Source organism: Erythrolamprus reginae, chromosome 9 (genome assembly GCF_031021105.1).
Source record: "Erythrolamprus reginae isolate rEryReg1 chromosome 9, rEryReg1.hap1, whole genome shotgun sequence".
NCBI lineage: Eukaryota > Metazoa > Chordata > Lepidosauria > Squamata > Dipsadidae > Erythrolamprus > Erythrolamprus reginae.
This window is the reverse complement of record NC_091958.1, coordinates 36096219-36124189: the sequence shown is the minus strand read 5'-3', so window position 1 is coordinate 36124189 and position 27971 is coordinate 36096219. Positions and strand designations below refer to the sequence as shown.

The 27971-nt window shown below is 42.8% G+C and overlaps 1 protein-coding gene across 2 annotated transcripts in view; it reads right to left on the bottom strand.

The window, feature by feature from the left end:
- The window catches only part of RBFOX1 (RNA binding fox-1 homolog 1), a 438314-nt gene that overhangs the window by 49669 nt on the left and 360674 nt on the right, over positions 1 to 27971 (bottom strand). For both annotated transcript variants that reach the window (XM_070760820.1, XM_070760821.1), the window contains one exon: positions 17014 to 17078. In XM_070760820.1, coding sequence (XP_070616921.1) covers positions 17014 to 17078 — 65 coding nt within the window. The remainder of the gene's footprint in view (positions 1 to 17013; positions 17079 to 27971) is intronic.

The window sequence follows — 27971 nt, the reverse complement described above, 5'->3', positions numbered from 1 at the left end:
TTCTTTCTTTCTTTCTTTCTCTCTCTCTCTCTCTTTCTTTCTAGAGTTCGGAGAAGGGCGGCATACAAATCTAATAAATTGAATTGATTTTAGTTAAGCTATGTACTTTTATGTCCTGTTCTTGTCATGCATATATTTTTACAGTCAATTCTGCCACGTAGTAAGAATATTTCATATCTCCCTCCCTCCCTCCTTCTCTCTCTCTCTCACACGCACAGTATGTATCTCCATACCCATTCACCCATTCTGTTTCTGATCTGCCCAACAGCTGCAGAACACATTTTATTTCAGGGAATTTTACCTAACAAGATGCACTTTGTACTTTTGTTTTCATTCATTCATTCATCCATACATTTTTAATGCCTGATATGTAATACAAAAAAAACCCCACTCCCAAAACAAATCAAAACAAACAATATACAGTATATATATTTGAGAAGAAATAATTGTGGAGACACTGGAATATTATGCAATTCCTTCCTTGACTTGCAAAGTAAACCATGTTTTCCCTTGTTGTTGGCTAGAAATGATGCTGCAGAGTATTGGGGCTCCTTGATCAGGCTATGACAATGTCCAAATTCAGCCATGGTTTGTTTAATCCAAAGTTTTTCAACCTCAACAACTTGAAGACAGGTGGATTTCAACTGCCAGAATCTACAAGTCAACATGAGGGACTTCTGCAAGTTGAAGTCCACACATCTTAATGTTGCTGCAAATGAAAAATACAGGTATAATCCCTTAAAGTAAGTTTATGGGGACATCAAGGCTTGATAATCATACTGGACAATAACCAGAATATGGTTTTAATGTTACAATTCTAAAATGGGTGGGAGAAAAGCATGCTGCTTTCACAAGCTGATATTAATTGCATCTATTTTATACATCCAAGCAATACTACATGATGTAAATGCATAAATAGAGCCGGGGTGGTGCAGTGGTTAGAACACAGCACTGCAGGCTAATTCAGCTAACTGCTAGCTGTAGTTCAGCACTTGCAATCTCATTGCCGGCTCAAGGTCGACTCAGACTTCCATCCTTCCAAGGTGGGTGAAATGAGGACCCAGATTATTGGGGGAAATTTGCTGATTCTGTAAACCGCTTAGAGAGGGCTGTAAAAAAAGCACTATGAAGTGGTATATAGAAACATAGAAACATATAAGTTTAAATGCTATTGCTATTGCTATAAATGCACGAACACATCAGATTTTCTGGGCTTAGAGAATTTTGGGTGGGCTGGGGTGGGAAAATCGGAGCGGTAAAAATTCTTCATGTCTAAAATAGCATAGATGGGACGATCCCTTATCTCCCAAGACAAAAACTTGATTTTGAATCGTCACAGATAATCTACTCTATTTTTACAGTTGAGACATTCTCTTGCTTTCTTCCAAGATGTAACCTGATCAGATCATAAAATAGAGAGAGGGATGGAAGTAGCCAGTCAATATGAAAGAAGCCCACCTTTGGAGAATCAGTTCAAACAAGCCATTCCCCAAGTCATTGCAATAGATCTGTCAAAATCTAGGCACGGTGTTACAGAGATTCTATCAACACATCAAGTGATCATGCAAAGAAATCACCTCACACTCCACTGCCATGCAGAGATTAGTCCTACATCTAGTTTTTTATCCCAGAGCTATACTCACACTCAGGGCCACCATCAGGAATTTTGGGGCCCCATACAGCCTAAGTGTCTGCCCCCCCCCCCATTTTAAAACTATTTTAAGTTGCCAAGCCACTCCATCCCCCGGGGATCATTTCCCGCTTCACGCCAAGCGAGGCGGTCCCATAGGCCAGTGTTTCCCAACCTTGGCAACTTGAAGATATCTGGACTTTAACTCCCAGAATTCCCCAGCCAGCAAATGCTGGCTGGGGAATTCTGGGAGTTGAAGTCCAGATATCTTCAAGTTGTCAAGGTTGGGAAGCACTGCCATAGGCTATTTCAGGAACTGGGTTAAGCCAATTGTGTGGACTCGTCCAGGAGAAAGAAAGAAGCGAGAGTGACAAGGGAAAGAAAGATCCTGGCATCGGTCAGGCGGAGCGAGGCTTATTTACGGCTCCTTGGCACTTCTCCCTTCTTGTTGACAAAACCATGTGCTTTCTAGCGAGGGGAGAGGGGAGGGGGATCCCACACCCGGCAGCCACCGGCGAGGAGCTGGAAAGGACGAGGGGAGAGAAAAAGCAGGGTACCAGCCGTCAGGCGGGTGTCTTGAGGGGGCACTCCCATCTGGAAGGAAGGGAAGAAAGGCGAGGGCGAGCTATGAAGGAAGGGAGGAGGGAGGGAGGAAGGAAGGAATGGTAGAAGGGGCGATAAAGAGAGGAATGGGTGAATGAATGGACGGAGGGTGGGAAGGAAGGAAGGAAAGAGGGAAGGGACAGGAACAGAGGAAGGGTGCAAAGGAAGCAAGGAAAGGTGTGAAAGGGGAGAGTAAGAGAGGAAGGAGTGAAAGAAGGGAGTGAGGGAGGAAAGAAGGGAGGAAGGAGAAGGAAAGCAAGAAATGGAGGGAGGGAAGGAAAGAAAGAAAGAAAGAAAGAAAGAAAGAAAGAAAGGGGGAAGGGACAGGAACAGAGGAAGGAAGGAAGGAAACTTATGAAAGGGGAGAGTAAGAGAGGAAGTACTGAAGGAAGGGAGGGAGGGAAGAAGGTAGGAAGGAGAAAGAAAAGAAGAAATAGAGGAAGGGAAGGTAAACGAGAGAAAGAAAAAGAGCAAGAAAGAGAAAGAAAGAAAGAGAATGAAAGAGAAATAAAAAGAGAGAGGGGGAATGAAAGAAATGGAAGGAGGGAAGGAAGGAGAGAAAGAAAGAGGAAGAAAGAAAGCAAGAGAAAGAAAAAAGAATGAAAGAGCAAGAGAGAAAGAGAGAAAAAGAAACGAAAGAAATTGTGATTTTGACTATGCCGGCTCCTTCCCTCCCCTGCTCAGCAAGAGGGAAGCGTCCGAGGCGCCGGGTTCTTCCCTTTCTCCCTCGCCCGCATCCTTGCCACAGTGACTCACCAGGAGAAGGCTGGAGACCCACGCGGCTCCTCGGGGGGCCTTGCGGAAGGCGGCGGCGGAAGCCCCCATGGCCGGCGCTGGCTGCAAGGAAGGATGCTTTCTGCGCAGGCGGAGGCCGAGAGCTGAGAAGGGCGCGCCTTGCCCACCCTCGCCGGAAGAGCTGCCCATCTAGCAGTCCCGCTGCCCCATTGCCCGGCAGGGGATGATGGGCAAGGGACGCCTCGGGGAAGGAGGGCAGGAAGGGAAGGAGGGGGCTGGCAGGGGTTTAGGAAAGGGGAGCCCGCCGGGCACGAGGGAACGCTGGCCGCGTGGGGCTCCGAGGCCAGCCTTGCAGCTCCTCGGCGGGAGGAGCCGAAAGCCACCGGGAGAGGACTGGGCTCAGCAGGAGAAGCGCCGCCCCCCCCCCCCCATTATTCAATTTCCCCGGGCCCGTGACGCCACTCCCAGTAGTACCGGTCTATCGGCGGCCCTGCTCACACTTAACAATAAACTAAAGGGGCAGCAATCAGTGAGAAGTTGGACAGTATTAAGAGCCCAGGTGGCACAGTGGTCAGAGTGCAGCACTGCAGGCTACTTCAGCTAAATGCTAACTGTAGTTCAGCAGTTCAAATCTCACCACCGGCTCAAGGTCGACTCAGCCTTCCATCCTTCGAAGGTCGGTAAAATGAGGACCCACATTGTTGGAGGCAATATGCTTACTCTCTGTAAACTGCTTAGAGAGAGCTGTAAAGCACTGTGAAGCTGTATCTAAGTCTAAAGTCTAAATGCTATTACTTGGTTTGTTGTGTAGTAGTTTGGGTGGTTCAGGGTGGGTGGGTCATGGTTTTTTTGGGGATTGTAATGTGTGTAGAGACTGCTCTTTAGCCGTCATGTGAATTTCATTGTATGGGTATACATACAATAACAATAAAGTATTTATCATTCATTCAATCAATCAATCATCCATACACACACACACACATCCATCCATCCATATTCATTTGAAGAGCACCATTGGGAACTTTGGCCAGATTTCCTTCCTCCCTGGAGGCATCTGTCAGGCACATTAGATCAGGTCCACAAATGAAGGTTCAATGGCAACTTTTTTTACTGCTAATTTACCTATGCACAGAAATATTAACAGAATAACGAGTTAAAAGGGACCTTGGAGGAATTCTAGTCCAAGGCTCAAGCAAGAGACCCCATACCATTTCTGACAAATTAAGTCTTTTCTTAAAAGCCTCCGGTGAGGCTTACCCATAACTTCTGAAGGCAACCTATTCCATGGGAAAATTGCTCTAACTGTCAGGAAATTTATCCTTTTCTCTAGGTTCGGTCTCTCCTTGTTTAGTTTCCATCCATTGTTTCATGTCTTGCTTCTAGCGCTTTGGAAAGTAGATTGAAAGTAGATTCTTTTTTGCGGCAGCCCCTCAAATATTCCAATACTGCTATCATGCCATCCCCTAGTCCTTCTTTTCACTTGATTAGACAAACCCAATCAATGTTCCCTCTAATTTTTTTTCAGTATAGTGTCTGAGTGGCAGTCCCTTCAGGACTGGGTGGCATAGAAGTATAAATAAATAAATAAATAAATAAATAAATAAATAAATAAATAAATAAATAAATAAATAAATAAATATAAACAAACAAACAAACAAAAAATTCCCTTCTTTTTTATTAAAAGAAATTAATAATAAAACAAAACCAAAATCTATTACTATTTGTTGTGATTCCATCTGAGGCTCCTCAGGGAACGGCTGAACCTCTGCCGGCTCAATGCTCAGAGGGGGAGGATGAGGAACAGGAGGAGGAGGCCCAGGCAGACGGGGAGGAGGAATATCAGGCCGAGGGAGAGGGAGAACAGCCTGAGTCTCCCGGGGTGGAGCTCTCCCCAGCAAGCAGCCTGGAGTCCTTGGATGAAAATGCACAAGCCATCATCGATCTCAGGCAGAGAAGAGCAGCACAACGAAGGGGACAATTAGCCAGGTATTTCCAGCCCTAAATAGGCAACAGCTGGGTTTGGGTGTGGTTCTCCCCAGAAAGGCTGAAAAGGCAGACCCACCCTTCCTGTATTGTGGAGTATTATCTTTGGGAGTCCTGGGACCTGGCTCTGATCTTTGGCGTTTCTGACTCTGGCTTGTGGCCCTGAAGGCTGAAACCTTGGGGGGAAAGACGTGGGTCTTATTCTCTACAGTGGTGTGTGTGCCAGCAAGAAGTCTGCTGTATTGTCTGGCCGTCATGACTCTGCTGTGAAGCCTCATAGCCTGTCTGTTGGGAAGAACAGGTTTTTCTCTGTGTTTGTTTTTCCAACTATAAAGTGCCTTTGCTTTTACCAGCGTGTCTGGCTGCTTTTTTCAGTTGGTGTTGAAGTCTGGGGGCACCCAGACAGAACACTATTAAAACTAAAACAACCAGCAAAACCAAAAACACAACTATTAATAAATGCTTTAAAATCTTCATTTCTTAAATATTTATCATAGTATTATAGTAATCTAGTAATACTATGAAAATCTACCTGAACACCAATGCATCAATTAATATATTTCCATAAATTATATTATATTTCATTCAATATTTCCAAACTCAATTAATTTTCAGGCACTTAGCATTTACTATTATTAACTTTCATCAATCTTCTACATTTCCAAATATATTTTAAATTTATAATGCAAACTCATAAAATCATGGAATAACCCAATTCAACCATTCTTCATATGTTTTAGCCTTCAGACCTTGAATCATCTTTGTTGCTCTCCTTTGCACTCTTTCCAGATTCTCAACATCTTCTCAACTAACAATTAGCATTTGATAGTTGTTAGATCTTCGGGACCGCCTTCTGCCACATGAATCCCACAGAGTTGGCCTTCTCCGGGTCCTGTCGACTAAACAATGTTGTCTGGTGGGACCCAGGGGAAGAACCTTCTCTGTGGCGGCCTTGGTCCTCTGGAATCAACTCCCCCCGGAGAATAGAATTGCCCCCACCCTCCTCGCCTTTCGTAAGTTATTGAACACTCATCTTTATAGCCAGGCATGGGGAAAATGACATATCCCCCAACTATCTTGGTTTGTGTATGGTTTGAATGGATTTTGTGATTATTTTACTATAAGAGTTTTTTAAAAAATGTTTTAAATATTGTATTTGTAGACTGTTTATTACTGTTGTGAGCCGCCCCGAGTCTTTGGAGAGGGGCGGCATACAAATCTAATAAATTATTATTATTAGTAGATCACTGGTCCTCAAAGTATGGCCTGTATGTCGCATGAGGCCCACTGAAGCCATTAATCTGGCCCGTGCAGGACCACAAGGCTGTCCCGCCCATATTGCCCAGCCCACACTTCGGCCGAGCAGAGCACTTACCTTCGCGAGCCCTGTGGGCTGGAACTGAAAGATAAGGCCAACAATTTGGCCCTGCAAAATGTTGCTGGAGGTGAGGAAGGTGAAAAGATGACTCATGAGGCCAAAAGATGGCCAAAAACTGCCTGTTTTCACCTCCCCCGCCTCCAGAAAATAGATAGAGAGAGAAAGAAAGAAAGGAAGGAAGGAAGGAAGGAAGGAAGAGGGATGGAGAGACAGAAAGAGAGAGAAAGAAAGAGAGACAGACAGACAGAAACAAAAGAGACATAGAGAGTGTTCTCAAGTTCCTTGCGTATCAGAAGAACTGCTACAAAACTAAATGTCCTGAAGTGGACCACTAGACTCTTAAACAATTGAAAAAATGATCAGGTAAAAAGAAAAATTGACCAAAACAACAGCATGCAAACAAAAGCAAATAAAACACCTTCAGGAACAAAATAAATTAAAGTTTATGGTGCATTGTTTGATGGACCATTACATTGGTCATGCTACCCAGTCACATGACCACCTAACCACGCCCACCCAGCCCATCCTCATTTCTACCTCTTGTCTCTAGCTATTCATAAAATTTATTCCATGGCCGTAATATTTCGAGATTTCTTTTTGTTGAACTTTAAAATGAACCTGTCCATTTCTGTACAATCCAAAATTTTCCTAATTATGTTATAATCCAATGGCGTGTTCACATTTTTCCAATATTTAGCATATGTAATTCTAGCTGTCATCAATATATGTAACAATATATGTAAATGGTTGGTTTATCATAAGTTTCCAACAGTATACCTAAAAGGCATGTTTCTGGTTTGAACTCAAAACGTTGCTTTGTTATCATTTCTAACCATTATTTGCTTCGTTAACCTGCCTTTTCAATTTAAAAAAGAACCTACTGATCCCTTATAACTTGGACATAGACTGTTTCAACCTCTCCCCTCTGGACGCTGTTACAAGGCATTGCATGCCAAAGCAAGTAGTAGACCTACATATATATATATTTCCTTTGTGCCATCACTCTTCTAACTTTCTAACTTCTAACTTTCACAGCTTCAGGAGACAGCTCCTTGGCGCTCGTATCCCGCGTGTTTTAAAAGGTTGCAGCCGGCCTGGGGGGCTCGCTGGGGTGCTGGCAAGCCCCCCAGGCCGGCTGCAACCTTTTAAAACACGCGTGCCGCTTCGCAGCTGTCTCCTGAAGCTGAACGCTAACTTCCGCGTTCGGCTTCAGGAGACAGCTCCTTGGCGCTCGTATCCCGCGTGTTTTAAAAGGTTGCAGCCGGCCTGGGGGGCTCGCTGGGGTGCTGGCAAGCCCCCCAGGCCGGCTGCAACCTTTTAAAACACGCGTGCCGCTTCGCAGCTGTCTCCTGAAGCTGAACGCTAACTTCCGCGTTCGGCTTCAGGAGACAGCTCCTTGGCGCTCGTATCCCGCGTGTTTTAAAAGGTTGCAGCCGGCCTGGGGGGCTCGCTGGGGTGCTGGCAAGCCCCCCAGGCCGGCTGCAACCTTTTAAAACACGCGTGCCGCTTCGCAGCTGTCTCCTGAAGCTGAACGCTAACTTCCGCGTTCGGCTAACTTCCGCGGGGGCTTCCCCCCGAGCCCCCCAGGCCGGCTGCGACATTTTAAAACACGCGCGCCACTTCGCAGCTGTCTCCTGAAGCCAAACGCTAACTTCCGCGTTCGGCTTCAGGAGACAGCTGCGAAGCGGCGCGGGTGTTTTAAAACATCGCAGCTGGCCTGGGGGGCTTGGGGGCTTCCCCCCAAGCCCCCCAGGCTGGCTGCGACGTTTTAAAACACCCGCGCCGCTTCGCAGCTGTCTCCTGAAGCCAAACGCTAACTTCCGTGTTCGGCGGCAGCGGGTTTTTTTGTTGTTGCACGGATTAATTGACTTTACATTGTTTCCTATGGGAAACAATGTTTCGTCATACGAGCGTTCCGACTTACGAGCCTCCTTCCGGAACCAATTAGTCTCGTAAGTCGGGGTTCTACTGTATTGCTATTATGCTTCTTATCTTTCTCACCTCCATCTTTCCTACTACATCTACCCACCTACTACTACCTACTACCACTATCTACTACTACTACAGGCCTTGTCTCTGTGGAAATCTGCTACCAGCTGCACAGGTTACTGGCTAGTCACAACAGATTTATTAGTTGTTGTTGTTTGTATCTCATGATTTATGATCTCTGACTGATCATTTGGTTGTTTGTATGTACACTGAGAGCTTATGCACCAGAGACAAATTCCCTGTGTGTCCAATCATACTTGGCCAATAAAGAATTCCATTCTGTTCTATTTTTCTATGCACCCAATAATAATAATAATAATAACAATAATAATAATAATAATAATAATAATAATAATAATAATAATATATTATTATTATTATTATTATTATTATTATTATTATTATTATTATTATTATTATTATTATTATTATTATTATTATGTCGGTACAACACAGCAAACGAGATCACTATGCTGAATTTCGTATTTCATCACCAGTTGGGTGCTTCCCAAGCACCTAGGACTGCGTGATGTAGCAGCGTGATGTATTATTATTATTATTATTATTATTATTATTATTATTATTATTATTATTATTATTATTATTATTTACTAGATTTGTATCTGGAAGATGGAACAATATTTTGTATTTGTAATACAATTTTATTACAAAATATACTTGTAATAAAAATAATTACAAAATGATAAGAGATGGCTGGTGAAATAATTATTTTGAATACAATAAACTTGCAGCAAATGACATGAAAGGAACGGTACAATTTGGAAAAAAAAATATTTGTTTTGTCCCATTTTACTATTTAGAAGAAATCAGCACCCTCAAGAAATGCAGAAATTATTTCAGGTGGAAAAAAAACCTGTATCCTTCCTTGAATTGGGAAATATAGCAGAAAGTTAATAAACAGAATCTACTACTTAGAAGTCATATATGCATAAAATGCTGCATTGCATAGTATTCTTTACTTAGGTTATTTGAAGTCATTTTAGAATTTCCTCTAGAGAGAGGGGGAGGGGGATTCGAAATTTTAATGGATTTGCAACTAACCATTAAAAAAAAATATTGATTCTGTTGAGGAAACATATATTCAAATACAACCGTCCCACTCCCAAATAATATTCAAATGAACTAAATTGGTTTATTTAAAGTACCTACGATTATGCAAATGACAGATATTAATGTGATTCTAATTATACATAAAGAGAGAATTTGAATGTGTTAGCATGCCAAGGATAATTTATAATTCGAAAATAGAGGAAGCAACTCTTGCATTGTTAATTACTTGATTCGGCTGTCTCTGACAATATTTCATTGTGTTGGTCAGAAGTGGAGTAAACTCATTAAATGGGAAAATGTAAATATCGTAAATGCCATTCTGGGCTTTGTGTGTTTACAAAAAGCTTCAGTGCTGCATAGCACTGTAAGACACGCTAGGAGTTTAAATCCAGGGATGGGCTGCTGGGGGTTCTCAGGGGTTCAGGACAGTGGTGGGCCCGACCCTAAACAGTGGGGAACACGATTCCGGTAGTGGCAATGTAGCGCGTAGCCTAGCTCCGGTGCTGATGCCAGGCGTGCACGCACCACCGACACTTCCCTGGCCTATGCCTGCCCTGCCCTGCCCCGCTGCAAGCGCTGCCTTCCCCCACAGCGAGCTCTTCCTTCTCCCACTGTGAGTGCTGCCTTCCTCCGCCACAAGCCCTTCCTTCCCCTGCCACGAGTGCTGCCTTCACCCACTGCGAGTGCCTTGCTCGCCTCTTGAGCTGGCTCCCCACACTGCCTGCGCAGCCGCCATTTGCCCCAAGAATGAAAGGTGAGCGAGGTGAACGGCAGCAAGCAGGCAGTAGGGGGATAAATGGTGGCGGGCAGCAGCGAGTGGGCACTTACTTGTTTGCCCATTTCTGGGTTTTTTCGCTTCTGCACATGCCCGGAAATTGTGCTTGTGCATGCACGTATGGGGGGGGGGGAGCGGGGGAGCTCTCCCAGCCCATTCCCGATTCAGCATAACCTCTAGCTAAGATTCTGTGCAGTTAAGAGAACCCCCAGGTCCTACTCCTGGCTGGGCCTGCTCAACCCACTCTGTCCTTCCCAGGAGTCCCCATGTGGCCCATTTTGGATGCAGGTAAGTGCAGGGCAAGCACAGAGGCTTTGGGAGGGCAAAAAACAGGCCTACTGGAAGTTCAGAATGGCTGAAAATGGGCCATTTCTGGCATACTGAGGGCCTCCAGAGCAGGGGCGGATTGTTCATACTGCTGGTACTGGTGCGCTGGGCACTCAGCTTTGGGTGTTGTGCATGCAAGTGTTCTCATCCCAGCAAGTTTTTGTTTCTGCTTATGTGCAGGAAGCAAAATCTCATGAGGAGATGTGTTTGCAAGATTTTGGCAATTTTTTGCTTCTGCGCATACAAAGAAGCAAAAAAAAAAATCACCGAAATCTCGTGCACATGTCCCTTAGTGAGATTTTGCTTCCTGCACATGCACAGAAGCAAAAACAAGCTGTGACGCATGCATTGGCATGCAAGTCACCTGAAGTTGGGCACACATCTCAACTTTTGCTACTGGTGCGGCATCCTTTACCATTCTGGTAGCAACCCACTACAGCTCCAAAGCCTGGGGAGGCCATTTTTTGCCTTCCTGAAGGCAAGAGGAAAGCCTTTGGAGCCTGGGGAGGGCAAAAATGCCCCTTCCTCCTGCCATAGTGCAGGAGGCTAACTAGGCCCACCATGGTCACACCCATCCAGCAACCAGGAAGATAACTCCTTGCTAAAAAAAATCTTTTGAAGCCCATCCCTGTTTAAATCCAACAGCATATCCTTCACCCAGGCTCTAAAAATACATTAGGATGGAAAGAGGCAGATAATGTAATATAGTGGTATCTCTACCTAAGAATGCCTGTATTTACAAACTTTTCTAGATAAGAACCGGGTGTTCAAGATTTTTTTGCCTCTTCTCAAGAACCATTTTCTACTTACAAACCTGAGCCTCCAAAACTGTAACCAGAAAAGGCGGGGAGAAGCCTCCATGGGGCCTCTCTAGGAATCTCCTGGGAGGAAACAGAGCCAGAAAAGGCGGGCAGAAGCCTCCGTGGGGCCTCTCCAGGAATCTCCTGGGAGGAAACAGGGATGAAAAAGGTGGGGAGAAGCCTCTGTGGGCCTCTCTAGGAATCTCCTGGGAGGAAAGAGGGCCGAACAAGGCAGAGAGAAACCTCCATGGAGCCTCTATAGGAATCTCCTGGGAGGAAACAGGGCCTCACCCTCCCTGTGGTTTCCCCAATCGCACACATTATTTGCTTTTACATTGATTCCTATGGGAAAAATTGCTTCTACATACAAACTTTTCTACTTAAGAAGCTGGTCACAGAACAAATTAAGTTCGTAAGTAGAGGTACCACTGCACTCTGAAAATATAGTATGTAGACACATAAACATTCATTCAGAGGTTGAATAGTGTCATCCCCCCGTTATAAAATGACAATTGTGCTCTTTCAGCAGTATTTCCCGTATGAACTCAGGTGGTTTCTCATCATATTCAAGCAATTCTGAATCCCCATTGCCTTCTCTCTGTTATCTAGGGCAACCAGCCAACACCAACGGCCATTTGAATGTCCCCATATCCAACAGACATGAACGAATTAAGTTCGTAAGTAGAGCTACCACTGTAATTGGGCCAGTGAGAATAGCATTATACCAGAAGACGTATATCCATCTGGAGATCCTGAGCAATAGAAATTCCTTGACAAAGGGATGAAGGGGAGGATTGATTAATAATTGAACTAGCTAGCAACTTTGCCAATATTTGAAATCTAATGTAAGATTCCCACCTTCAGAAAACAGCACACATATATCTCAGGAGTTCTTAACATGTTGAAAAAAATATACACATTTTTCTTGGAATGAGAGCAAAAAATGTACCAAATGTTTTGCTAAGTATGATCAAAGTGTTCTCCAAAGAGAGATTGGGAAATTCCTCCTTAGACAGATAAAACCTAAGTCATTTTGCATGGACATCAAAGTAATATCCCTGAACTGTTACTCTAGACTTCAGCATGAGACTTGTACAACCTTGGTCAATAACAGAAGCATTATACAAGGGGGAACCAGAAGTCTGAACAAATCTTTGCAAGATAACTGTGATGGAAACATAAAGACTCCATTGAGACATAGTATGGAAAGACCATTGTTTTTACTGGATCGATGTACACATGGACAATTGACTGAACAGGACTAGAAACTGCCTAAGTATCCCAAGCAGGCTGTTTCGAAGAATGCTGGAATACATAAATAAATAAGACCAGGATCTGAAAATGGGTTCTCTCAGGCAAGACTCTGGGGATCTTGTACAACACAGTTTAAACAGCAACACAGGAAACTGAGAAGGTTGGACTAGAAAATATTATGAAGGGGGCAATATTACGAAGCCAATGCACCTGTGAATTTGAGCTAACAGAATTCTTGCTCTGCTATTGACTTACACACAGTACTTTGGCATAGGATCAGCTGCCTTTTTCTCTCTCAGTGGTTCTCAACCTTTCTAATGCCACGACCCCTTAATACAGTTCCTCATATTGTGGTGACCCCCAACCATACATCTAGCCCCAATTCTCCCAACAGAGCCTTAAGCTGATTGGCAGAAAGGTCAGAGGGACACCCCCACCATAAATGCCTGATTGGTCGGATTGTAAAAATATGTTCCAAGGCTCCAGAATATAAGCTTTAGCTCCTAACACCATGGTGAATTTGCCTTTTCCCATGGTCTTAGGCGACCCCGCTGAAATGGTTGTTCAATCACCAAAGGGGTCCTGACCCCCAGGGTGAGAACTACTGCAAAGGCAAGAAGAACAACACAAAGATCATTTTTTAAAAATGAGTGTTTGTGAACTACTGGGCCACTGAAAGGCTCAGAAAATCCTGTCATTGTGGGCAACTGACATCTGCTGTTGCTCCCTGGGATGAACTCCAAACATCACATATTTGATGACTTCCTGGGAAAGTCATCCTTATCTACCTATCATTTTTATTTTTGGTGTCTCTGTGTGTGTGTTTGTACATCCTTATTTCAAATTCAGTTTGGATAGTAGCTTGCAGAGAAATGGGAGGGCAAATGTGAGCATGGTCACTGACCTTTCTAAATACTCTGGAACAGATCTCTCTAGGATCGAGTGGACAACTTCAGATCAAATTAGTTTGATTGTGGAATCCATTGCATTTTACCAAATAGATATATCCCTGCTTTCCCCAAAGCCAGTCCCAGCAACACTGCCTATCTGTTCTCCAATGCATTCTGTTCTGCAATCCAAGGGATGCTTCATTCACAATATTGAAACAAAGACTTAACTATCCAGCCAAAAGCATCTAAACAAGGCAAAAGTGTGGCAACTGGACCAAAGCATAGATGATTCATTCACAAATGGGATAGTCTCTCCCCACCCCCACTTTTCACGTCACTACACTATAAGTAGTTTGCAAAGACAGTTTGGAGCTCCACAAAGGTATTATTTACAGCCATTTCTCATTATCTCCCCAGAACCTTCAAGTTTGGGTGACACTGAGGGATTTTTAATTTATTTTTTAGGATAAATCTGGAATGGTGCCTAGATTTCTAAGAAGTTGGATTAGGATAGTGAGTGCCCCTGCCTTGCAAAGGTTTGTGTTTTATGAATTACACATTGCCCTGTGCCTAGAGGCAGAGGCCTTCTCTTTCTCATGAGAAACTACTAGTAGCATCATCTCCCTCCCCATTTGCACACCTGCTATCACCTGCCTATTCCTATCTACCATGAAATTCCAGCTGAACACATGTTTGCCATTCCTAACCTAGGAGCACTAAATTTGACACTTTTTACTCAGATTGCTTGCTGGACCTAAGAGAAATGAAGATGAGGTTCCTCAGTATCCATCACTGAATCATACCAGCAAGTTGATCAAGCCAACCTTTCACGGTGCAACCCACCAGGCGTACGCAAAGAGAGAACACACAGTTGTGAGTTAAACACCATGCCATAAATGTCTAAATACCCTCCACAGTTTCATAACTTTGTTCATGCAGCCCCTGCGCTACTCTTGGCTGCATCAAAACCCTCACGTCACCTTGTGTCATATCCATGCTGTTATGTTTTCCCTACGCCCCAAAATGAACCTATTAGCAAACCTGTTGAGGGGCTTTCCTGCACACAACTTCTAATTAACCGAGTTGAAGAAGATCCCTCGATATAACACCCTGCCACCCATGCCACGGGTCAGGGTTCCAAGTAACACCCCACACCGCTACATGTGGCTTCCTTGCTGTCTCAAGATGGAGAAGATGGAGGACATTTACTAAGGCCTGATTCCCCACATTGAAACATTCCTAGTTTATTTGACTGCTTCTTAGTCTCTTCAGTAACATCAGTAAGACCTCTTTAGGGGGTGGGGGATTTGCTCTCGGTGAACCAGCAATCTTCTCAGCATTGCAAACTCACAGAGAAAGTGCTTTTTTTGTTAAGCGACTACATGCTCAATGAGACACCTTTGTGGAAATGAAATGTGAATTCTCGAGCTGTTTGCCATCCATTTTTCTCAAGAGGAAACAAAAAAGGAAGGAAGGAAGAAAGAAAGGAAGGAAGGAAGGAAGAAAGAAAACCAAGCCTATCTCCATCTGCATATCAGGCACAAACGGCAGAACCAGAGTGACACCAGAGTGACATGGCTAAGAATCCAGGTGTCCGGGAAAAACAAAACGAAACAAAGAGGTTAGCTTGCTTACCTGTCAGAACCCAGCATGCCTCAGCCAGCTCATGCAAATTTGTCTGATTCATCAAACATGTTTGTGTGTGTGTGTATGTCTGTGTGTGTCTTCACTGCCAGAACATGATAAGCACATCGGGAAGGCAACACAGCATGCAAGAGTTTTAACATTCATTGTTCCACATAAATATATAAATATATAGCCATAGCTATATTTCTCTTAATAAATGGATCCATGAACAGCACTTTTGAGAATCTAGGCACCCAACCCAAGAACTGTTTCACCTTTAAAGGCACTTTCCCCCCATTTCTTCCTCAAAATGGAATAACATTCAATCATGCTCCTTGAAAATATTGTCCTTCTGCAAATCGGATTCTTGTTCCAATCACCTTGCCTGGTCTCATGATGGAAATGCAAATAATAATAATAATTTTTTAAAAATCCACCTCTCTGAGCTAACTCTTTCTCCCGTCTCTTTCTTTCTCTCCTTCTTGAGCGATGAATGTGGATTTAATTGTAACTGGAGAAAAATAATTATTCTTCCCTAATCGGATTTTCCATTCGGTTTGGTATTTAAAAGGGCCGTATTTGACTTCCGCTGGATTTATTTTTGAGGCTGTAAGGTATAGATTGAAAAAGTATTATGCATGAGATTCTTTATTTTTCTTTTAATGTCTAAATCTCAAGAATTCAGCAGTCTTGCCTCCAAGACTGACTCCCCACCCCAATGTCATTTGCAATGACGACTAACCAGTTCTCACCAGATTTCACAATCCTGTGAGATTTCAGCTGCTTTAATTTTAGAAACATTTTAACTAGTATTTAATTTGGGAGTTTTGCAAATGCCCTCTTGGGTATTCACTGATGCCTTGATGCTCCTGTTCTTGTTGATTTCCAGCTAATGGGCAGAAGTGAAAAACTCCAGGGTTTGCAAAGGGAGACACTGAATACCAGTTTTAATTCCCCTGATGAAATCAATAGCTATATTACAGGAGCTTTTTCCTAGTGGATGAACAACTCTGCAATTCCATTTTTGCAACAAGCTGAAACTAGATGGTTACTGTTAACCGTCATTTAGATTTCTGCTGTGGCTTCATGTCTTATACAAAAACAGCTGGTTTTTTTTTTTTTACATTAATAGCTAAGTGCATTGTAGCACTCAGAAAAAGTTAGTTCAAAACCCATCTTAAACACGCTCTGTTTACAGGGAAATCGTAGGTATGTTTACTCAGAAGTGGTGAGAGGTGAGGTTTACTCCTCAGTAACTAAGACACTTAAAATTTACTTTTGAATAGAGGCCAATCAGGTCTATCTATACTGTTATAGAATTAATGCTTTGCAGACTTACTGCAACATACTTCCTGCTTCTGATACCAAGACTTGATTCAATGGCTTAAGGGTTTAAAATATGTTGTGGAAATAAGACTACAGAAGAGAGGAGGAGTAGCAGCAATCTCTGCTTTTTACTTTCCTTATTCTCTGTTTGTTTCATCTAATTTTCATGCCTGCTTATAAATATTTTCAAAAGCCACAGGAAAACGCACATGCATTTTCGTTTACCCTCTACTGCTTGTGCATAACCATTTCTCCAATTTACTGCTTTGGGGAACAGTCTTCTTGTAAATGGTTCTCTTGCCCCCCCACTCCAGAAAGTATTGTTTTCATGCTAACTTCACCCTGATAGATGAATAGGTGAGTTCCCGTTTCCTCAACTGGTACCCTCCAGGTATGCGGGATGCTGTGTATCATAATGATGGGCACAGATGCTGAACAGGTAAGTGGCTCCCTCACTGGAGAAGAGCCGTCCAGCCTTAGTCCCAGCTATTCATGGATTTCAAGTCTAGAAGCTCTTGCTGTGCATGGAGCGAGGAAAGACCATGGTGATACAAAAGCCAAGGTGGTTCCAAAGAGTGTGGTGCTTCCCAAGTCAAGGATCTATTCAGTAGGAAAGGAAATCTTACCTATCACTGTAGGCAGTGGCGGTAGCGGTAGTAGGTTGGGCATACCGATAGGCTGCGTAACCCCCCTGCAACAAAAGATTTCAGAATTAGAGGAGAAATCCAGAGAGCAAGCAAAGTGCAATCCCCCAACCCTACAAGATAAGTCATTTTAAATTTTTCATGTTCTGCTGGAGATGTCTATGGAGGTTGCCAATCATTCAGGTCATGGTTTTACTCAAAGATGCTGTCAGGATGGATGCCCTAATTAAATTATGAGCCTCGAGCAAAGCTTCCAAAGAAATCCAGTAAGTTAGTAATCAGTTAGTTAGTAGTTGACCATACGTAATTTACGCCCCAAATTATTTATTTATTATTTATTTATTTGTTTTTTATGCCGCCCTTCTTCTTAGACTCAGGGCGCCTTACAACATGTTAGCAACAGCACTTTTTTAACAGAGCCAGCATATTGCCTCTAAAATCCGGGTCCTCATTTTACCCACCTCGGAAGGATGGAAGGCTGAGTCAACCTATAGTCAGCTTCAGTTTCCTTTGATCAAGGAAATGGAGCAACTCCCTTATGAAACCAGGTTGCAACGCCTTGGTCTCCTCAGCCTTGAAAGACGGCATTTAAGGGGTTGACTTGATCGGAGTGTATGAAATCATGCATGGGATAGAAAAGGTGAATAGAGAAAAAATATTTTCTCTATCACACAATACTAGGACGAGGGGGTACTTCCTAAAGCTCTTAGGTAGGAAAGCGAGGACAAATAAAGGGAAATATTTCTTCACCCAGAGGGTCCTTGGTTTATGGAATTCCCTTCCAGAAGAGGTTGTGACAGCTGTCAGCCTTGATCGCTTCAAGGCAGGACTAGACAGATTCGTGGATGCCAAGTGTATCATAGGTGGTTATTGAAACGGATGTCCATGTGCCGCCTCTATGTTGGTTGAGGCAGGCAGGATTCCCTTGAGTACCATTTGTTGGGGGTCCAGGGAAAGGGACAGTTTTGCCTTCTCTTTCTGCTCAAGATCCCCATGGACAATTGGTGGGCCACTGTGTGACACAGAATGCTGGACTTGATGGGCTTTGGCCTGATTCAGCAGGGCTCTTCTTATGTTCTTATGTAGTGGCATGAGTACTGCACTCTATCTGCTGCGCCACCCCTGCTCTTTCTATGACCCTATTTCCCCCCTCCCCCCAGGGTGTGTCATCAGTCACATTTGTGGTGCTCCCCTCTGGTTGCTGTAGGTAACCCGGAGATACAGCCTTGAGAGATATAAGCATGGAATGTGTATCTGTCTTTGGCTGCTGTGCTGTTTGGCTGGTTTTCCATCCCCCCTGGCCTATGGAAACTCAAAAGCAGGACAGGAATGCTTTGGGGGTTGACAGATGCTTTTCAAAACACAACTGGACTTTCTTAGTTTGTTGTTGTTGTTAATGTTTCACTTCTCATCCAAGAAGCTTCTGACCTCAGAACTGAATGGGTGAGAAGCAAAACATTTTCAAAGAAAGAAAAAGGGTCCAAATGCCTTTTGAAAAGTACCTTTGGGATGCTCAGTTGGAGAGACACCCCCCCAATTTGAAAATGACAGGTTTGGAAACCTGCTGATACAAAGTGCTGAATGGCTAAGAGGCCTCCATGAGGATATCAACCTTGGAGGGGGGGGGCTTGAATGAAAGGCAATTTGCGGAAGAAACTTTTGGGTAGTTGTTGTGGCCTGCCAGTTGAGCTGGCAGAGGACTCAGACAGTGAGGAGGTTGGGGAGGAACATGGGTCAGTCCTGGAATCTGAGGAAGGCTCTGCATCAGAGGCAGTAATGGGGCCAGGGCAGTCTGACAGTTATAAACTGACTTTGGAGTCAGACATCAGTGAAGCAGAAGAAGAGCTGGAGCCTATTCCCCATGTGTCCATGTGTAGAGTTGCCAGATGAAGGGAACAGCTAAGGAACAATGGTTGACTTGGGAATAAGGCCACAGGTGGACAATGAATGGCCCTCCCATATGGAATAAAAGAGGAGTGAAAGGGGATGGGAGTTTGCCGGGTACAATTAGTACAATTGGTTCATGACTCTCTGAGACTCCTTGCAATGTTTTGAAGATATGGCAGCTCTCCAAGCCAGATAGGGTCTGTGATTGTAAATTTGCCCTTGAAAGACTTTGCTGGATGTGAATGAGAAGAATTCACAGTAACTTAATAAAAGGGGGTTTTTTTTGTCAGGACAAAGAGTCTGCTTTGTGATTTGTGGAATCCTAGGTCAGAACAGTAGGTTCCTCGGGAAGGAACTCCAAAGTGTTTAGGGAAGTAGACTTCATCGAGATATTGGAGGACTATGAACATCTTTAAAAGGCTTAGATGCATTGATAAGAAAACAGAGGAAAGAGACGTAAAGCCAAGCAAACGAGAAAGGGCTTTCACAGAGTATGTCAATATGTTATGATTAATGGTTTAGCATTCTGCAAAGACCAAACCAAATTGTACTTAGTGCAATAAAGCATTGTTAAAACAAATCATGTTTCAGTCATGAGTTGGGAATTCAGTAATCTGTGCAGTTTTTCTAGTTACAGCAATGCAAATTCATGCTAAGTTAACATGGCAATTTGGTCAATAATGTGCCTGGCTTATCCTCCTTTTTCCTAGCTGCTCCTGTGTGCAGTCGATTTGCCTATATTTTAATAGGTTGGTTTGGCGTTTGGATGGGAGAGAGAAACAAATCAGCAGAAAGCTGCAGTCAAACCAGGGATCCAACGTCACTTTTGACCAAAATTGCAATCGGTAAGTCAGAATGTAATCATGGTTTCAAATAATTGACTGCCCTGAAGCAAGCAAAGTCCCACTCCCTTCTTTGCTGACCCCAGGGATTCATCCAAGCTAGTCAAAAAAGTCACCAGTTGGTCTTCTTCCTCCAGTAGAGACTTGAACATGGGCTTCAAAGTTCAGGTCTTCCAGCTGAGTTCTGACTTGCCCATTTACCTTCTAAAAATCAAAGCTATTATAAAATAGCTATCTTCTCTTCTTCAGTTCTGTGAAACTCAGCTTCACACACACACACACACACGTCAATGCACACTCACAAAGTAGAAGGGAAAACTTTAAGGTCAAGAGATGCATGGGGAATGACATATCATGGAGGTAGCAACCAAGATGCATGAATTTAAATAGGCACCATCACAATACAAATTTTGGGTTAAGCTGGGAAAGCAGAGCAGTTTTCATTCCTGTTCTTGGACTTGCATTTTTTATTCGGCTTTAACTTGTGAAGCCAGTGGGGAAAAACAAATAAAACACAACTTTGGGGGCTGCCATCCTAGTATGGTGGGGATAGATAAGATTTTATGACAGTCATAGACCAAGAAAAAAGAGATCACGATAACAAAATAGAGCAAAGACATTAGCATAACTATGAGCTTCCACTACAGCTATTGGTGGATGGGGGGGGGGGGATTTACACACAGTATGACAAAGCTTGGCAACATTTAAGGACAACAGAATCGCCTTTGTTATCTGATAGGTAATGTGAGCAAAATAAATCAGAATGCCCTGTGAATTTAGAGAGGGGAGAGGGGAGCATGCTTGCAAATCAGTGTCCCTATGGAACTGGAAGCAAAACTCAACAAAGGCTGCACCTGCATCACAAGAGCAAAATTGCTACAGGGGGAACATTAAAACAAGCCAAGGATGAAGCTTTTATGAATTTTGAAATGGTGTTCTTGTCCAGCTAACCAGCCAATTTGTATTTGGAATCTGGTAGGTAATGTGCATATATTGTGGGCCTAAGCTGCAAAATCCAATTGGCCCTCTCTTGTTAAGAATTCCTTGTTTCAAAACTGAGTTGGCCAAAGAGTATAGAAGTGAAATTTCCCAGATATATGAATAGAATAGAATAGAATAGAATAGAATTTTATTGGCCAAGTGTGATTGGACACACAAGGAATTTGTCTTGGTGCATATGCTTTCAGCGTACATAAAAGAAAAAGATACATTTGTCAAGAATCATGTGGTACAACACTTAATGATTGTCATAGATAGATAGATAGATAGATAGATAGATAGATAGATAGATAGATAGATAGATAGATAGATAGAAGTGAAATTCCCCAGTAATAATTTTTTCTCCAGGTGGACTCAAACCCTGGTATGGTAGAGCTTTGGCAGCTTTGTAGATTGAACACTTTTGCCTTTGAAGGTAAGCAACCAAGAAGTCCTTTTGGTTCCATCGTGCAAGAGCAAAGTTTTGTATGCTTGGATATCTTTGACATGTTCATTACTAAAAATAACTCTTATGTAAGCTTTTTTTTTTTTTTTTAAAGAGCAAACTATGCAAGCTTAAGATGAATGGACGTCAACTCTACCAGAAATGTCATGACTAAGGTGGGACTAAAATTTACTGTCTCCCAGTGATGAGCCATAGTGGCACAAAATGCAGTACTGTAGGCTCCTTTTGTTGACTGCTGTCTCCCTACAATTTGGCAGTTTGAATCTCACCAGGCTTCAGATTGACTCAGTTTTCCCTCTTTCCAAGATGGGTAGAAGGAGGACCCAGACTATGTAATTGGGTAATTTGGCTTAATCTGTAAACTTCTTAGAACACTGTGAAGTGGTATACAAGCCTAAGTGCTATTGCTGTTGGGGAATTCTGGGAGTTGAGATGAACACATCTTAAACTGGCCACATTGGAAAAACACTGACTTATGATATTCTTCTGGAAGGTCTGTTCCGATTTTGTGATGCCTTTTATCATTTGAGGAAGTTCACGGGGGTGGAGTGTTTATATCGATTGTTGATTTTTGATTTTCATGTTATTTATGTGGCAGTTAGTGGCATTTATTTTGCGAATTAGATTTTCAGTTGTGGGTTCATGACATTCATGTTACAGAACAATTTGACTCTAATTAGTTGTTATATATTTTTTCTTTTAACACACAATACTGTTTCACTAGATATCTGGTAACATGCTCAGCTGCTGGCATGACATAAATACATAAATAAGGTTGCTACTAATTAGGATTCTGCAAATCAAATTGAATTTTGATCCCCGAACGGAAACCTACACCACGCGGAACCATCTTAACATTTGATCATATTCATGATGAAGTTGTATAGGCATATCAGTCTAATAATAGCTAATGTGAAAATAGCCACATGCTTCAAGTTTTTCAGACTAATGCTATTTTATGTCATGCCCACTGGAAAATCTGGCAAAATGATACAGAATTTTACTGCCAACAGTATTGTTGGAACAGTCTGGGGAAAAGTAAATCCATCATTTGGTCAGGACTTAATTCTGGACTTAAACCTGCTAGAGTTAAAATACGGCTTGCAAATCTTCTAGAAATCTCCTACCTGTTATTAATGGATTAATAGATTGTGCTTAGAAACCTCAGCGAAAGGAAAACTTTCTTTCTCACTTATGCTATTTCAGAATGCACATGGAGACATCCATATTGGAAAACTCTGATTCAAACATGTTTGGGTAGAAAGCAAATATCCTTGGGAGGAGAATGGGGAAGAAGATTGCTCTACACCCAGGGATGGGCAGCAGGGAGGACGGGGTGGAACACAGTTCCACTGGTGGAAATGAAGATGCATGCGTAGCTCCAGCTGATAGGCAGCTGTCACTTCCTGGAATACTGGTCTAGGCTCGGCTCTCCGTTTTTTCCCTGCTGCTGTTGCTGTGTCTGTGCTCCATGCTTTTTTCCTCTTTCCTCCTTCCTGGCCTTGGACAAGCTTCCCTCTCTCCTGCCCGACACCCCTCCAGCCTCACGCGGCCCTCTCCCGCCTGAGGTGCAAGAAGAAGGGGTGGGTGGAAGCGGCAATGGCAGCATTTTTGCTTCTGGAAGCACCCGTTCGCCTACCTACCCAGCCTGAAGTGGGAGGGCGACCCAGGAAGGAGAGCGAAGCAAATTGTCACCCCAGCAAGCGACACTGGTAAGATTGTAAGTCGAGGACTTAACAGTTCACTTGAACAATGATGATCGTTCAAGCCACTCCCACCTGGTCACATGGCCAGCAAGCCACTCCTACCCAGTCACATAACAATTAAGCCACACCCAGAAAATAAGCCACACCCACAGTGTGGCAGTAAAAATTTTGGCTGCCCATTACTGTCTATACCCAATGACAATTTACTTGGGACTAAAGGACAATCTGAAAGGTGCCATTGCCCACACCATTCAAAGGCTGTAGGCAGCTTTGAATTTATTTAGAACTTCTCCATCATACTCTCTAGTCTTTAAGAAGAAGCTTCTTAGATGAGAAGTGAAATGTCTTCATAAGGAAAAAACCCCCAAGAAAGTCCAGTTGCCACCTGAAAAAAGCACCTTTGAGACAACCACGAACCTGAAAGGCTGAGAAACTCTAGAGACTTTAAATTATGCACCACTGTCTACAGCCTTTGAATGGTGTGGGAGTAGAAAGGGATTTTCAGACAAAAAATGCAGACTACAGGAATCGGAAGCTACTCAGTGATCCTGAGAAGGGGTGAGCTACTGTCCGGACGGGTGGGAGCTCAGTGGGGTAGCAAAAATGGAGCTCCACCCCAGAGCACCCAATTTGCACTGAAAGATGTTGAAAGAAAATGCAGGGCGTCCTGCATAAGCCACCCCCACAATGTGGTAGTAAAAATTTTGGTAGCCCTTCACTGCCCTGACAACACAGATAAACCTTTGCCAGGGCTTCAAGGACTCTCTAAAACTTATTTAAAATCCTAACATGTGCAGAGACGGACAAACTGACGTTAGAGTTAAAGGACAAATCAAACACAGATTATTTTGAAACCTGGTATAAATTATATAAAAATATACTAAGATTAAAGACTAGCGAGTATGATGGAGAAGTTCTAAATCAATTCAAATTTGAACAAATATTGGAAAATTAATTGGAGGGAAAGGAGAATAATCAATAATCAGTATTCCCTCGCTACTTCGCGGTTCATCTTTTGCGGATTCACTATTTCACGGGTTTTCAAAGGGGGCTTAAATCCATTAAATCCATTAAAATGTTTACATCCATTAAGAATTCATAAAATTCTTCTACAGTACTACTGTACTCTATTAAAGAAACTGGTAGGATATCACATGTAGTTCCAGCTGAGAACCATTATAGAATGACTGTTTAATGCAAAGGGTGGGTTTTAAAAATCCAAATACTCATTAATAAAAAAATGTCTTTCCTCTACTTCACAGAAATTCGTTTTTCACGGGTGGTCTTGGAACGCATCCCCCACGAAAAATGAGGGATTACTGAATATACTGAATAGATCATTGTGCACCTTTATTTTCTTTTTGTTATCCATCTGTATTGTGTTATATTGTTATGTACGTGTTTTGTTTTTTTAAAGTATTATAAATAAAAAACTTTTTAAATAAAATGTTGCTTTCTAGTTTTAAAACTTGTCTGTGGTGATAACGGGATGTGTTTTTGTAGGCATGCAGCAATGGAAACATTATCAGGTTCTGCATTAATTTTGAGATATTGCAATGGTGCAGTTTAATTTGGGAATCTGTTAATTTGTGTCATTACAAAAATTGTTTAATAATAATGGCTGCTAAATGTAAATTACAGAAAACGTAATTAGAGGAATAAAGCTTAATAGGGCCTAAATACTCATAAGCTTTATGTTTTCATGTTTACTTTTCCCCCTGTAGACATGCTAATACAGTTTACCCCAAAAGGAACTAGCACAATGTTTGTGTATATTCATTTGTGTGTGCAAATGAAAAAAAAAAGCAACAAATTTACGGCTAGTCTAGTGAAAAGAAGGACTAGAGGATATATGACAGCAGTCTCCCAGTATTTGAGGGGCTATCGCAAAGATGAGGATCAAACTATTTTCCAAAGCACCTGAAGACAGAACAAGAAACAATGGGTGGAAAGTAATCAAGACAAGCAAGCTTGAATTAAGGAAAAATTTCCGAAAAGTGAAAACAATCAACCAGTGGAACACCTTGCATTCAGAAGTTGTGAGCGCTCCATCAGGAGAAGCTTTCAAGTAAAGACTGGACAGACATTTGGACAATTATGAAGCCCTACATGGCATCGGACCAGAATACTTCCAGGACCGGCTGCTGCCACACAAATCCCAGTGGCCGATTAGGTCCCACAGAGTTGGCCTTCTCCGGGTCCCGTCGACAAAACAATGCCATCTGGCAGGAACCAGGGGAAAAACCTTCTCTGTGGCAGCCCCGGCCCTCTGGAATCAACTCCCCCCGGAGATTAGGATTGCCCCCACTCTCCTTGCCTTTTGTAAACTCTTGAAAAACCACCTATGTTGCCGGGCATGGGGAAATTAATATACCCTTAGCTGTTTTGTTTTATGTATGGTTTGCTCGGGATTTTAAAACTGTTTTAATATTGGATTTGTATATGATGTTTTTGCTTGTTGTGAGCCGCTCCGTATTATTATTATTATTATTATTATTATTATTATTATTATTATTATTATTATTATTTGTATGAATTGGTACATGCCAGTGATGGTAAACCTTTTTTTCCTCAGGTGCCGAAAAACATGCGTATGTACTATTGCGCATGCATAAGTGCTCACACCCATAATGCCTGGGGAGGGCAAAAACAGCTTCCCCACCCACCGGAAGGCCTCTGGAGGTTGGAAACGGCCTGATTCCCAACTTCTGGTGGGCCCAGTAGGCTTGTGGTTCTCCCTCCCCAGGCTCCAAAGGCTTCCCTGGAACTGGTGGAGGGTAAAAACGCCCTCCCTAAACCCCCTGGAGACTCTCTGGAAGCCAAAAAGGTCATCCCAGAACTTCTGTGCAAGCCAAAAATCAGCTGGCAGGCACACACATGCATGTTGGAGCTGAGCAAGGGCAACGGCTCATGTGCCAGCAGATATGTCTCCGTGTGCCACCTGTGGCACCCATGCCATAGGTTCGCCATTACTGTTATATGCTCTCTTGCTTGAGCAGGGGGCTGGACTAGATGACCTCCAAGGTCCTTTCCAACTCAGTTATTCTATGATAAATTGTTTCTTTTTAAAAATCCCTATAAGAACTTGTTCCTGCTCATTGAAATGCCATTCTATTTAGGGCAGAGGAAAATGGTTTTGATTCTAAACCAAAATCTATGGTAAGTTGGATAAGGAAACCTACAGTATTCTGGCTGAAACACATTTTAAATCCAAAATTTGACTGGGTTTATGGAATATTCCTGTAATAAACAGTTCCTCCATCCCCAGAATTAACATTTACTTGTATGTGACAAGTGAAGCTGTTCAATTAAGCGAGGCAAAGCAAACACACAGATGCGCTTACATGTTGGGAAGGAATGGCGTGCAGTGATGCATTGATGATCAAACTGTGAAAACAGCCCTACTTCCTGTTCAACAGACCATGATGTTATCTCAACCATTTCCAAATGATCTCTCTACATGCCAATTAACAGCCCGAACTGGGTCTCCATAGATAAGACAAACAACATTTACATTCCAATTAGACTTTGCCCATTGCAATCTCTACTGAGATTCAAAAGGTAGTCCTCTTATTTAACCGACAGTTAATGGGAGGAGAGGAGAAATCAGTGGGCTTTGCTTGAGGTGGACCTCCCTCCAAGCCCCTTGATTTCATACTGAAATTAAGACCCAATTTAATTAGGAACTCTGCAATGAGTTCTTTGGAACTCATTGCAGAATTGAAGCAAGCTTAGCTTGTTTGTTCTTACTATTCGCCTGTTCCCTGCAATGGCCTGTACACAAAGGGCATGGACAACACCCTACAACAAAAGGCAGGAATATAGCCAGTGATGGGATCCAACAGGTATGCAGTACCAGTAGCAAAAGTTTGGGGGGGTTTTCTTCTTTTTCCCTTCTGGGCTCTGGATATGTTTTTCCTATTGTAGTAAATGAGGTTGAATGTGTATAATTTCAGAACAGCTGTGCGTGGTTGTGTGTACATACACTTTATATAGTAGATAATTAGGGGTGGGCTACTGCCTGGGGGGGACGCAGTGGGGTAGTGAAAATGGAGCTCCACCCCAGAGCACCCAATTTGCACTGAAAGATTTTGAACCAAAATGCATAAACCACACTTACAGTGTGGTAGTAAAACTTTTGGTAGCCCATTGTGGATATAGAAGACTCTGTTGATTAAAAAACAGAGGAATAGAAATAGCAATAGCACTTAGACTGATATACCGTTTCACTGTGCTCTTATAGCCCTCTCTAAGCAGTTTACAGAGTCAGCCTGTCACCTCCAACAATCTGGGACTTCAATTTAACCCACCTCAGAAGGATGGAAGGCTGAGTCAACCTTGAGCTGGTCAGGATTGTACTGCTGGCAGTTGGCAGAATTAGCCTGCATTACTGAACTCTAACCACTGCGCTAACACGACTCCATCTGTTGGAATGGTTTTTGTCATTTTGAACTCCTCTTGAGGTTTTTTGAGATATGAGGGAGGAACCATTGTGCGTGTGATGCTAGCCATGCTCCCTAATTCCAATGTTTCTGCTGGTCATGTCCCACACTGCTTCAGAATCAAAATCAATTTTTGTACAGGCAGGGCATTTTATGAAACTGAAGAACTGAAGTTTCAGAGTTCCTAATCTAGAGAAAAATGTCCTGGGTTGCATAAAAATAAGGATATGGACTCCATGTACAGCAAAGGCAATTAACAAGTACAGTGTTCCCTCGATTTTCGCGGGTTTGAACTTTGCGAAAAGTCTATACCACGGTTTTTCAAAAATATTAATTAAAAAATATTTTGCGGGTTTTTCCCTATACCATGGTTTTTTCCACCCGATGACGTCATATGTCATCGCCAAACTTTCGTCTACCTTTAATAAATATTTTTTTAATAACTTTAATAAATAAACATGGTGAGTAATAATCTGAATGGTTGCTAAGGGAATGGGAAATTGCAATTTAGGGGTTTAAAGTGTTAAGGGAGGGCTTGTGATACTGTTCATAGCCAAAAATAGTGTATTTACTTCCACATCTCTACTTCGTGGAAATTCGACTTACGCGGGCGGTCTCG